Genomic DNA, 12,988 nt, shown 5'->3' with positions numbered 1-12,988 from the left:
TGAGGGGTCGAATAGGGATAGGATGGTATTTGGAACCAGAATAGGTTCGGCCTCACACGGATATTCTTCTAAGATGCGGGGCAATTAACCCCATGTCTCTTGCACGACATGAGACAATCTTTTTTATGCGGCATAATTGGACAACTCTATAGGACGGTGGCATGGTCAAGAATCTCTATGGATAGAATCTGTGATTATATATATAGATGTATACTCCCTTCATCCATAAAAAAATATAATTGCAGCACAATACCTTGTTAAAGTATCTTATGTTTGGCTAACTAAAAATAAAAAATATCAATACTTATAATATCCTATAAGTATCATTAGATTTGTCATGTGATATGTTTTCATACTATACTCATCTGATGTCATAAACATTAATATTTTAACCATATATTTAGTCAAATTTTTGACATGTTAATCAAGAATACATCTAGATCTGTATTCTTTGCAGATGGTGGTAGCGATACGTATCTAGTATCGTAAATGTTACTCCCTCTATCTCAAAAAGACTGTTGTTGTTGAATTTCAGACATCTTGTTTGACCATCCGTCTTATTAAAACTTTTTGTATAATTATCGTCCATTTTGATATACTTGTTTGACCATTAGAGATACTTTAATAATGATTTATTTATTTTAGAATTTGTACAAAAATTTTAAATAAGATAAGCGGTCAAACATAATATCTTAAAATCAAAAATATCAGTCTTTTTTAGACACCGAGAGAGTAGCTTTTATGTATATTTACTAAAATTTAAAATTATTTGATTTGACTTCTTCCGAACAGACACGGGCGATAAGAACTGTCAAACCATCGGTGTTGTGCCTAGTGTGTACTCCTTTTGTCCAAAAAAAAATATTGTTTTTTACTTTTAAATATTTTGTTTGATCATCTAATTCATTTTTTGTCTAAATACTATTTTTTTGTTATGGCTTATTTTATCATTAAATATAATTTAATAATTGTTTATTTATTTTATAATTTATAAATTTTTTTGAATAAGACGAACAGTTAAATATAATGTCTAAAAACATCACTCTTTTTAGGTCGGAATGAGTCTCTACCACATATAATCCACCGCATGTAAACTTCACTAAAGCCACACCAAAACTATTCTCTACAGTCATGTATTATCTTACAGCCACCCAAAAAAATACACACAAAGCCAACTAATCTTTCAAATGAATGGAGGAGATTTATCTCTAATCTCTTTTTTCTCTTACTCGCTCAGATCTAATGGACCAGATTAGGCGGACCAAATCACTCATCACTCATCGGCTAATCCCTCTCCCCTGACCCTGACACCCTCTCTCCCACCATGCGCGACTATTCCTCTTCCCCAGGCGACTGCGACTCCTCTCCCCTCCCTTTCCCATCGCACCGCATGACCCCCTCCTCCTGCCCCATCGCGTGGCTGCTGGCTGGATCGCCCCCACGCTGTCGGCGGCAGTGGCCTGGTGCCGAGGCGCCCCCCCTCCTCCCAGCCCTTGCTGTGTCAGTCGCCGTCGCGATGGTGGAGCCCAGGGGGCTCAGGCCACCTGGAGCACCTAGAGCCGGCCGATCGCTTGCCTTCCCGTCAAGGGTGCGGCTGAGAAGGACGAGCAGAAGATCTGTGAGCTGACCGTTGCCAGGTGAGTCGCAAACCTTGCCTCGTGATTTTTTTTAAAAAATGGCCTAATTGCATAAAATTGTGTTGATGTCAATGTTTTCCATGATGCTGATGACTTGTGATTGCACTAACTATTGCCTGTATGATTATATTCTGTAATTTTTGTTAAGATTTCACGGAGCCTGTTGGATTTCTCTGTTATGAATTTTCTGTTCCTTATAGGAAATCAAGATACTTTTCCTTTAATGCAATCAAGGTACATAGTATCATATTTCCACTTTCTATTTAAAAAGGTAGCACATCAAAATTGTAGACAACAGCATGATAGTTGTAGTCTCATAATTGTAAGATTGAGTTTATCTACATGGTTGGTCTAATTTTTCTCTCCTGAGTAGGCATTGTCTAACGAATTCTGAAAGTCTTGTCCGACGAATTTTGAAAGTCTTGTTCCTTCATTTGTATCACCAGAGTTTGTTGTTAATTATTTTCTTAAACTGTAGTGTGGCAGTAGATATTCGGACTATGCTAGAAGAAACCCAGCTGAAATTTGAGGAAAGGTATTTGGTATTCTACTTCCACATGTTTTTTCGCATTAGTTTACAGAGAGCATCTGAAGCCGGTTATAACTTACAAAGAGCTCAACAAAAATATTCATCTTCAGTGCGAACACACTAATCTGTGTTATTGTTTGTGCATGCAGACAGAGGGTTTGAAGGTCATTGGGATCACAAATAAGAGGGAAACCACTGTTATGTGGAGTAAATCCATTGGTTGTCCACTGTACAATGCCATTGTGTGGATGGATGCTCGTACAAGCTCTGTTTGCAAGTCTGTCTTTTTTTATCATTTATTCATTTTCTATTAACATTTGATTTTGTCATATCTTCTCATCGCGCTTCTACAATACAGGAGATTACAAAGTGAGCTATCAGGTGGTAGAACCCACTTCGTGGAGACTTGTTGGCTGCCAATCAGTACCTACTTCAGTGCTCTTAAATTATTATGCTTGATGGAAAATGTGGATGCTGTCAAGGATGCAGTCCAGACTGGTACCCACTTCGTACAATGCTTATGAATCTAAAGACACTTAATTAGGATAAGCCAACACTTATTTATTAGGAGTTCCTGTTGAGATTTTGCCAAAGATTGTCGGTAACATAATCATAAGAATTTGTCATGCTTCTTCGCTAAGAAGAAGTTGAAAAACTAAGCCCATTTTTTGTATTTGCTAGCAGGCCTTCAGTGTGAAATGACTACTGAAATGGAAGGATCTCGGCACAAACATGCTACATGGGCACTTCAGTCTTCATCTTCAAAAGTAGACAAGGTATACTGATACATAATACACTTGAGCTCGTCCAACTATATTTCTTGTTTCTGGGACAGTCAGTTATGGACCGAGAAGAGCCTTGAGAAATTCAGGGTCTTAATTCTCTCGTCTCTATCTAATCCATCAGGGTCAGTATATCCAAATTACTTGCTTAAGAAAATAGTTGATGTAGTCAAGAAGCATCCTAGGCTTCTGCTTTGGTTTATATGGAACTTTTAACCAACCTGTTAAATTTATTTGGTGTTGTGTTGTTGTAGGATTTGACAGTTCAAGGAGGATGAGATCCTGGTCATTGTCTTCGACTAGGACCTGTCCCTCTATATGGAACTTTTAACCAAACAGTTTGATTTAGAACTCTAAAATACCACCACAGTTTAGTAGTTTTCATATGCTGAAATGAAGTCGTAGCGTTAGCACGGGCACTATACTAGTAATGTTTAGGTACAGTCGTTTACGGGCAATGATTGGCGCGATAATTGTCCTCCGCCCCGGGCATCCACGATCGGCCTGCTGCTGCTGGTGGTGTTGGATCGGAGGAGCTTCGACACTGCGACATGATTTACAACTACTCCTACATGTCATAGTTTACTGTAGCCGCTATCATTGCAGATGTGTCGCTGATGGCCCATTTCGATTCCGCTCCATCGAGAGAGAGAGAGAGAGGGACGCGTCTGCATCCAGCTGCAGCATCCCGACGACGACGACGACGACGAAACAAAGTGTAGACTACCCCCCGCGCGCTGCGCGGACGCGATGCCGTCGCTCGCAGTTGGAAGCTTCTCTGGAGGAATTCGCACACGCTATCGCGGAGCCAATGCGTACATGAGATTTGGCCCTGACTGACAGCATGTGGCCGCACATGCTCCCTCTCGGCATGGCAAAGCTTTATACAATTCAATTAACGGACAGCCGGACCGGGAGATATATAGTTGTTGCAGTGCAAGCTTTGGAGCGTTGAAATCATCATGGATCGATGCCCGAACGCGATGGATTCTGATCGAGATGCCATCAGCAGTGTCGTCAGCCGCGCGTGTGTGTGTGCGCGCGCGCGCGCGTGCATCCGTTGATCTGTAGTAATTTGTTTTAAGGGACAGGCACCCGGCCGGCCGGCCGGCTGCATCTAGCAAGCTACTAGCACAGTTGTCTATGCTAATCTAGTAAGCTAGGCCTTGTTTAGTTCCGAAAAGATTTCGGATTTCGGTACGGTAGCACTTTCGTTTGTTTGTGACAAATATTATCCAATTATGGACTAACTAGGATCAAAAAAATCATCTCGCGATTTCCAGCTAAACTGTGTAAGTAGTTTTTTCTTTCATTTATATTTAATGCTTTATGCATGTGCCGCAAGATTCGATGTGACGGGAAATCTTGAAAACTTTTTGCTTTTTGGAGTGAACTAAACAAGGCCCTAGCACGATTGTGTATGGTAATTGGCAGTCGCTTGCCTAGGATTCCAAGGCGATGCGCCGCCGATAATCTCGCCTTCACATCGTGGACGCATTCCTACTTCCTAATGCCAGCATTATACTACTCCCTTCCCTCTGATCTGTCTAGAATTTAGCTACGGTGTGTATATTTAAAATTTTCAACTTTGTCCCAGAATATAGATATTTTTGAGTTGCCAAGCCAGATCGCATAGATCAAAATACCTCTGCTATTGTTGTCTAGTAGGCCTGATTGATCCTTAGTCTAAAGTTTAGTTAATTAACTTAAGTTGAGGACTAAAACTTTAAACCACTTAACTGACTTATGTGGTCTACTCCATTCATTACAAAAAAAGTGTTATTCTCGTTTCTTAAGAAATCAAATATTTTTAAATTTTGATCAAATATATATAAGATGATATTAATACTTATGGTGCACAATTAGTACCATTTCATATATAATTCGTTGAATATATTTTTATAATAAACTTATTTGGAGATGCAAATATTGATAATAGTCTTTATAAACATGGACAAACTTATGAAAGTTTGATCAATACGGATACCATAATAATATTTATTTTGGGATAGACACTACTACATTTTTCATTTTTTAAGGCGGGTATTTTTTATTTTCCGAGGCGAGCAACAAAAATGCCTCGGATGAAAGGTCACGGTAAATTTGACCTTTTCGAGGAGGTTTGATAATGCCCGCCTCGTTTAATAAAATAAAAAAAACAAAAAAAAGAGAAATCCATGGACAGGTCCACCGAGTCCATCCATGAGCCCACCGAGCCCATCCATGGCTGCAGCATCCGCCTGTGCATGCCGTCGCTCGTCGGGACCGTCAGCAGTTGGTGTAGGTCACCAAATCCGCGCGCCCGACGCCTCTGGTGGCCGGATCCACCACCACAGGGTGCCTCCCCACTAGATTTGCCGTCGGAGGACTCCAACCTGCTGGATCTGCGCACCATGGACGGAAGAGAGGAGGGGCATCGGTGCTGCTTGCCTATGGGAGAAGAGGGAAGAGTGAGAAGAGGAAGAGAGAGAGGGAGATGGGGAACTACCTCGACGTCGTCGTGCCGCCACGAGTGACCTTGATGCCGCCGGGGGCGCTCGCCATGGATGCGGCCAAATCCGGGAATATAGATATTTTTGAGTTGCCAAGCCAGATCGCATAGATCAAAATACCTCTGCTATTGTTGTATAGTAGGCCTGATTGATCCTTAGTCTAAAGTTTAGTTAATTAACTTAAAGTTGAGGACTAAAACTTTAAACTACTTAACTCACTTATGTAGTCTACTCCATTCGTTACAAAAAAAAAGTGTTATTCTAGAACTAACAAGGCCTTAGCTACGTACCTGCGAGACTCCGACCCGGTGCAGGCTGCTGGTGCCGTGCATTCGGGCTTGCTTGGAGAGCGAGGACAGCGAGGCAGACTGGCACCCTTCAGTCCAATCCTTCATGGCGTGGTGGCGTCCCATAACACTCCACCTCAGCTGGAGGACGGCGACGCCAAACCGGCCGCGGCCAGCCACGCATAATGCATATATTGGGATCTGCCCCGCAGGTCCACCCACGCCCAACGCCCAACGCGGGTGATAGACCTCGACCACCCCAGCTACGACTACGAGCCTATAAAGCCTAGAACCTGTCCGGATTCGTCGTGCACGGCGAAATTCAGAGTCGTTGAGTTTCTTATATATAAATTATCTCTAAAGATTCGATGCGAGAAAAATCTTAATTTTTTAAAACTAAATAAGGCCTAAGTGGCAGCAGTTCTCGGAAGAACGGTGCATAACTTATAGTTAAAATCATAGAAAGTATTCGCTGATTTGTTGTTAAAAATAACACTATTAAATAAATAACAGATTTGACAAATAAGCTCTTACAAATTAGGCTCTTAGTTTCAAAATCCTGCACCTGCTCCGGTTACTGTACTCTTTAACCGCTGCTAGCCGTCCGTACTGCTACGTTCTGAACGGTTAGGATGGGTATAAAGGCTTTTATCGTATTTGATTTGAGCTGCCTCATCGTCCGATCCGAAAGCACCGTACTACGCGCAGTATTAATACTCCTAATGAAGACACCACTTTTTCAGACAAAAAAAAAAAGTGTTAGCGACCGTATGCATCATGATTTTTGCGGGCAGTACATTGATTTAGACTGTTGCCTGTCACATTTTGTCTTCTTCACTTTGGTGGCGTGTAAGAAAAAAATGAAAGAACATAATGTACTTGCCACGTTACGCTGTGTTTGGATCCATTAGTTGCTAATAGGGCCATGTTTAGTTCACCCAAAAAACCAAAAAGTTCACCCTAAAAACCAAAAAGTTTTCAAAATTCCCCGTTACATCGAATCTTACAGCACATGCATGAGACACTAAATATAGATGAAACAAAAACTAATTGAATAATTTGCCTGTAAATCACCAGACGAATCTTTTAATCCTAATTAGTTTATGATTGAAAAATATTTGGCACAAACAAACAAAATTGATACAGTGCTAAAATACAAAAACTTTTCATAACTAAACAAGGCCTAGGTTCACTAGCTAGCTAAAACTCTCTATTTCAAATTTATACATTTTTTTACTATGTGGTATATGTATATCTAAGAGTAAAGCAAAACTCTTTATCTAGAAAACCAAAACGTCTTAAATTTAAAATGGGGGAGAATAGTTCATAGCTTGGTCAGCATCTCCAATAGTTTGGTAAAACTCACTTGCCAAATCTTGTGATTTGGCAAGTTGCTAAAACATATGGCAAGTGAGATTTTCTTCTGTCTCCAACAGTTTGTCAATTGAGCTTGATAAACTTAGAAGACCCACAATCAACAACCAAATCAACTAATTTGTTGGATAGCAAGTTGACAAATATGGGCGCGTGGTGCTGCTAGATGGCAAGTTGTAAAAAGATGGCAACCTATTTATCAAACTGTTGGAGTGACTATTTTCTAGTTTTACCAAATAAATAAGAAATAGCAAGTTCATTTAGAAAACTGTTGGAGATGCTTTACATAGATATTCGGCTAACAATGAGCTAAACTATTGGTTTGAGCTGTTTTGATGCACAAAGATAATTAATAGCTCTATAGATGAAACATGACCCTTGTGATCAACCTTGTTCAAAAATTTTGCAATATTTATGTCGCATTTTTGCAGTGAGAAACGTTTCAAGTTTTCAATAAAACCATTAGAATCAGCTCCCAAACACCACAAAAAAAGAGAAACGTTTCTGAGAGAAACACCTAGAACTGAATTTTATTTTTGGCCTTGTTTAGTTCCGAAAAAATTTCAGATTTTACTACTGTAGCACTTTCATTTTTATTTGACAAATATTGTCCAATCATAAACTAACTAGGATCAAAAGATTCGTCTCGCGATTTACAGACAAACTGTGTAATTAGTTTTTGTTTTCGTCTATATTTAATGCTTCATGCATGTGCCGCAAGATTCGATGTGACGGAGAATCTTGAAAATTTTTTGGATTTCGGGTTGAACTAAACAAGGCCTACCAGTCTAGAAAAACACTTTAAAAGTGGAGCTGATTTTTAAAGTGCACTAAAATACAGAGAGACTATCGGAGAGGGTGAAATATCGCCTTTGTTTGTTTCAGCGTTTTTCTTTTATAATAAATCAGCCAACAATAGTTTCTGTCATGGCTTATCAATCAAACAAACAAGACGATATATATAGAGCAATTTTTATATTTTTAAACAACTCTTTAAATAATGAGAAGAACGAATTTGAGAGAGGCCTTGGAGATTGCTCTTATAATTCGTCCGTTCCGCAGCTTTCCAAACCCGCTACCGTATCTACGAGTAACCGGCCAAGTAGTTTTGTTTTTACCGGTTCCTTCTCGGAAAGCAAGGAAAAAAGTTGACTCTGGGCTCGCCAATTTTAATGAAGGCCTTGTTTAGTTCCACCCCGAAAATTAAAAACTTTTTAAGATTTTTCGTCATATCAAATCTTGAAGCATACGCATGAAGCATTAGATATAGACAAAAATAAAAACTAATTGCATAGTTTACCTATAAATCATAAGATGAATCTTTTGAGTCTAATTAGTCTATGATTGGATAATATTTATCGAATAAAAAACGAAAATGTTACCGTGGCGAAATTCGAATTTTTTTCGAAAACAAGGCCGAAGTGGCTCGAGAGAGGGCTGTTCTGTCACGTCCAACTGATTGCCGATGTGATTTCTTCACTGTGTCGAGGTTAAGAGATGCTATTGCAAGTCATGGCAAGTTGCCACGTTGGAAGGTTGCTAGCTTGCTGCAGTACGTTGTACAGGGTTAAAACGATTTTTGCACTGTCGCCGCGTAGCGCCTGTGCCCTTGAGCTTATTATAAAAAAAATAGTTAACATTACTTTCTATTATTACTTATTAAGATCTTGTTTAGTTCATCAAAATTCAATAACTTTTCAAAATTTCTCGTCACATCAAATCTTATGGCACATACATAAAGCAATAAATATAGACAAAAATCAAAACTAATTGCGTAGTTTGTCTGTAAATTACCAGACTAATCTTTTAAGATTAGTTAGGACAATAATTATCAAATATTAACGAAAGTGTTATAGTGTCAAAATCTAAAATCTTTTCACAACTAAACAAAGCTAAACGAACAAGGTGGTCCGCAGTTCCGCACCATTACGATCCAACGCGTGTTTTTGTTGATGCTGATTTTTGACAGAATTTCCGTTGATCTTGGCACGTTACTATGAGTCTATGACACATTCTTATGGTACTGTATGTACTTGCGTTAACCCTCCTGATAAAGATAAACTGAGAGTGATCAACCATCAACGGAAGAAGGTTTTGAGGCGGCCATGTCGTTTTCGAGAGACTGAGCGTCACCTCCAGCTCCAGGGACCCCAAAAACTATGGGACAGGATCATTGCACCTGCGAAATGAATTACCCAAAAACGATAGAAAAAGATAGCGAATTGACGGGCCGGGGAGCAGAAAGGCAGGCCATTAATACTTGACACCTCCCGTTTCCTGCCCTCATTCACCCCCTCCGCCATTGCTCGCTCCACAAGATATGTCCTGCACGCGCCAGAGCTACTAGGGGAGAGCTGGCACAGGAGCGCAGGCTTCGGGCTCCTCCCATCCCGGCGGCGTCCTTTTCGCGTGTTTGCTTCTTGGGAGCGCAGCCAGAGATTCGGCTCTTCAGGGCTTCTTCCAGGCTCTGCTGCGCAGCGCAATCGGTTCTGGTGAGATTTCTGCGGCAGCACATCTCCCCTCCAGTTTTGTTTTTCCCTGGTTCCTGATTCGGCTGCCCTTCGTTGTATTGTGCTTTGGTCCTATAGATCTGTCTCGCCTGGGTTCCAGGATTGTTTTTGCTCATCTCTGCTGTTCTGCATTTCGCAGAAAGATGAGAAAAGTTCGCCCCTTCTTTTCGCGGCTATTGATTCCTGCTTTCCTCATCTTTCTGCAGCCAACACCAAAAGAATAAATTGATAAAAATCGGCATTTTGGCTTCGTTGAAATGTGCTCCGACTCCGATTTCAACTCGCGAGCTTTACGCACGCGGCGCTCCTTTAACTGCTATGCAGTAGTTTTTCTTTTCTTTTTTTTTGCAAGGAAAAGCTTTCATTCTGGGGCGGCGGCGACTTTCTTTTGCGAGCAGCAATGATGTTCCTTTGGCGACCACTCTGCTGATCAAACATTTGTTTATTGCTAAAGAGGATGCTAGATCTGTAGCGTTGCATGATTGAGGTTAGTGGGGGGCTGGACATAGTTGATGGTTGTAACAAGACCTTTCCTAGCTTGACAGATGATGAATCCCCAAGTGCGGCGGACGCACATTGAGCACCCAATGATGAGCGCTCATGGCGGGAGGCGAATGCTGAATGTGGCCATCATTTTCTTGGATCAGTATTTCTTTTGATAAATCTTGGTTTATTGTTTATGTTTACTTTAATAGTATGTCACAGCCTGCGGTAAAAATAGAAGAAGTATGTCACAGCCACATGATGTGTTCTATTTTCTTGGGGCACTTCATTTCCTCTGTTCTTTTTGGGGAGTAAATATTTCTTGTAAGTTCAGTCACTGGGCAATCCTAGTTCATGATTTGATCGAAGTTTTTTTTTTCTTCCCATTTGTAGATTGTCAATGAAATTTACAATGGAATAGTCCATCACAATGCTATGGTTGCTTCCTGACTGACCAGATCGAGCTTGTTGTAGTCTCTGGTCATCTGAAAAACAGACGGGTGTTGCAACTATGGCTTCGAAGGCAATGCCTCAAGTTCTCCCAGAAATGCCAAGCATCCCAGGCCCGAATCAATGCTCTAAGAGTGCTTCCCCTTTAGAGATTCCGCAGACAAACAATTCCTGTGCTTCAGCATTGACAGTGTTACCAGGAACAACTAACCTGAGCAAATCGAGTCATAAACCTGAGCCGAAGGAGCAGAAACCAGATCACCACCTCAAGGAACCTGTTGATGTTGCGTCGATCAAGTCTCCTGTAGAATCAAGCAAGAAAGTGTTAGTGGAGCATGGAAGCATGAATGGAAGTTCCACTTCATTTCAGACATGTGAAGGGACTAGTCAAGCAAAGGTTAGTGCAAGTGCTAAGTTCACTGATCCATCTGAGATTGGTGACAGGGGCAATAGTGGAAGATGCAGGCCTAGCACAAGCAGTGATATCAGTGATGAGAGCTCATGTAGTAGCATGAGTAGCAGCACAAAGCCTCACAAGGCAAATGATTCGCAATGGGAAGCAATTCAGACGATCAGAACTAGAGATGGGATCCTTGGATTGAGTCATTTCAGACTGTTGAAGAGACTAGGCTGTGGCGATATTGGCAGTGTGTATCTCTCGGAATTGAGTGGGACTAAGAGCTATTTTGCGATGAAAGTTATGGACAAGGCATCACTAGCAAGCCGTAAAAAGTTGCTTCGAGCTCAAACAGAGAAGGAGATTTTGCAATGCCTGGATCATCCCTTCCTTCCTACACTTTACACTCACTTTGAGACCGATAAGTTCTCCTGCCTAGTTATGGAGTTCTGCCCGGGAGGAGACCTTCACACTCTTCGACAGAGGCAGCCTGGCAAACACTTTCCAGAGCAAGCTGTCAAGTATGTCTTATCTGCATTTTACCATCGGCATATATTGCATTTCACTACCTAATAGAGTTAAGGTTTTTGGGAAGTTATCATGACTGTTAAAAATCTATAGCTTGCTGCCTTGTTCCACCATCTGAGGTGCTTCGCTAATGAAATGTTCTCATGATGCAGATTCTACATAGCTGAAGTCCTCCTGGCACTAGAATACTTGCACATGCTTGGTATCATATACCGTGATCTCAAGCCTGAAAATGTCCTTGTTCGGGAGGATGGGCACATCATGCTCTCAGACTTCGACCTCTCCCTTCGCTGTGCAGTCAGTCCAACACTGATTAAATCCTCAAACCCTGATGCAGAAGCACTCAGGAAGAACAGCCAAGGCTACTGTGTTGAGCCGTCCTGCATTATTCAGCCATCATGTGCAGCCCCAACCACCTGCTTTGGCCCACGCTTGTTCTCCAAGACCAAGAAAGATCGAAAACCAAAACCTGAAGTTGCCACCCCGATCAACCATTGGCCTGAGCTCATAGCAGAGCCCAGTGATGCACGATCAATGTCATTTGTTGGGACACACGAGTACCTGGCCCCTGAGATTATCAAAGGTGAGGGTCATGGTAGCGCTGTCGACTGGTGGACCTTTGGGATATTCTTGTACGAGCTGCTGTTCGGGAAGACACCTTTCAAGGGATCCAGCAACCGGGCTACACTGTTCAATGTCATTGGCCAGCAGTTGCGCTTCCCAGAGTACCCGGTTGTGAGCTTCTCAGCAAGAGATTTAATTAGGGGTCTACTTGTGAAGGAGCCCCAGCAACGGTTGGCTTACAAGCGTGGAGCCACGGAGATCAAGCAGCATCCCTTCTTTGAGGGCGTGAATTGGGCACTGATAAGGTGTGCAAGCCCACCAGAGGTACCAAAGCCTGTCGAGATCGACAGGCCATCAAAGCATCCTTCATCGCCATCAGGAGCTGCTGATACTTCCATTGGTGCACCCCAGAAAGGTGCTGACGGCTACTTGGAGTTTGATTTCTTCTAGCAAATATGTGGGTTTTACTATATTGTTTCTCCACTGGATGTAGGGTTTTCTGATGTTATGTTTTTTTACCAGATGGTTGGTGCTGTAGATTTGTCTCTTCAACCTTTTTGTTTGGGGGGGGGGGGGGGGGGGGGGGGGGGGGTACTTTACATTTTCTTAAAGTTCACATCTGTAATTCAGGAAGTCCTGATTGTACTGATCTCCTGCAATGCCTTTGCAAAACAGTGTCATTTTCCTTTTTTGGTATTCAGTCCGTTTCAAATTGGAAATCATTTGAGTTTTGTTCTAAGTCAAAACTTGTGTAACTTTAACTAATTTTGTAAAATAATAATAATAATCAACATCCAAAACATTAAATAAAGGAAGTGGGCCTAGCTCAAGTGGTTGGGTAGAGGATGTGGCCTAAGTTTTAGTCTTCAACTTAAATCTGGATGCCTATTTTCTTGTTAATGAAAACAGCATAATTTTTCTTAGGTTGGTCACATTTTTTATAATATCAAATAGA

At 41.4% G+C, this 12,988-nt stretch overlaps 2 protein-coding genes across 2 annotated transcripts; both read left to right on the top strand.

The window, feature by feature from the left end:
* LOC110434317 (glycerol kinase-like) lies at positions 2,123-3,335 on the top strand. The gene is made up of 5 exons (XM_021458161.1): positions 2,123-2,172; positions 2,316-2,443; positions 2,525-2,664; positions 2,851-2,942; positions 3,203-3,335. Exons 2-5 carry the CDS (start codon positions 2,367-2,369, stop codon positions 3,224-3,226), a joined length of 333 nt encoding a protein of 110 aa, XP_021313836.1. The 5' UTR covers positions 2,123-2,172; positions 2,316-2,366; the 3' UTR covers positions 3,227-3,335.
* LOC8077718 (protein kinase G11A) lies at positions 9,196-12,572 on the top strand. Its single transcript, XM_002454318.2, has 3 exons — positions 9,196-9,593; positions 10,488-11,462; positions 11,622-12,572. The coding sequence occupies exons 2-3, from the start codon at positions 10,606-10,608 to the stop codon at positions 12,481-12,483; spliced, it is 1,719 nt and encodes a 572-aa protein (XP_002454363.1). The 5' UTR covers positions 9,196-9,593; positions 10,488-10,605; the 3' UTR covers positions 12,484-12,572.

This window comes from Sorghum bicolor, chromosome 4 (assembly GCF_000003195.3).
Source record: "Sorghum bicolor cultivar BTx623 chromosome 4, Sorghum_bicolor_NCBIv3, whole genome shotgun sequence".
Classification (NCBI taxonomy): Eukaryota; Viridiplantae; Streptophyta; class Magnoliopsida; order Poales; family Poaceae; genus Sorghum; species Sorghum bicolor.
The sequence above is the reverse complement of the archived record's forward strand: the minus strand, read 5'-3'. Positions and strand labels throughout refer to the sequence as shown.

Bases quoted from the DNA above. Each gene is read 5' to 3' on its own strand.
- LOC110434317 (XM_021458161.1), top strand. From the start codon at position 2,367: ATGTGGAGTAAATCCATTGGTTGTCCACTGTACAATGCCATTGTGTGG. The intron at 2,444-2,524 runs GTCTGTCTTTTT...TCTACAATACAG, and splicing joins CGTACAAGCTCTGTTTGCAA to GAGATTACAAAGTGAGCTAT. The intron at 2,665-2,850 runs GTACCCACTTCG...ATTTGCTAGCAG, and splicing joins CAAGGATGCAGTCCAGACTG to GCCTTCAGTGTGAAATGACT.
- LOC8077718 (XM_002454318.2), top strand. From the start codon at position 10,606: ATGGCTTCGAAGGCAATGCCTCAAGTTCTCCCAGAAATGCCAAGCATC. The intron at 11,463-11,621 runs GTATGTCTTATC...CTCATGATGCAG, and splicing joins TTTCCAGAGCAAGCTGTCAA to ATTCTACATAGCTGAAGTCC.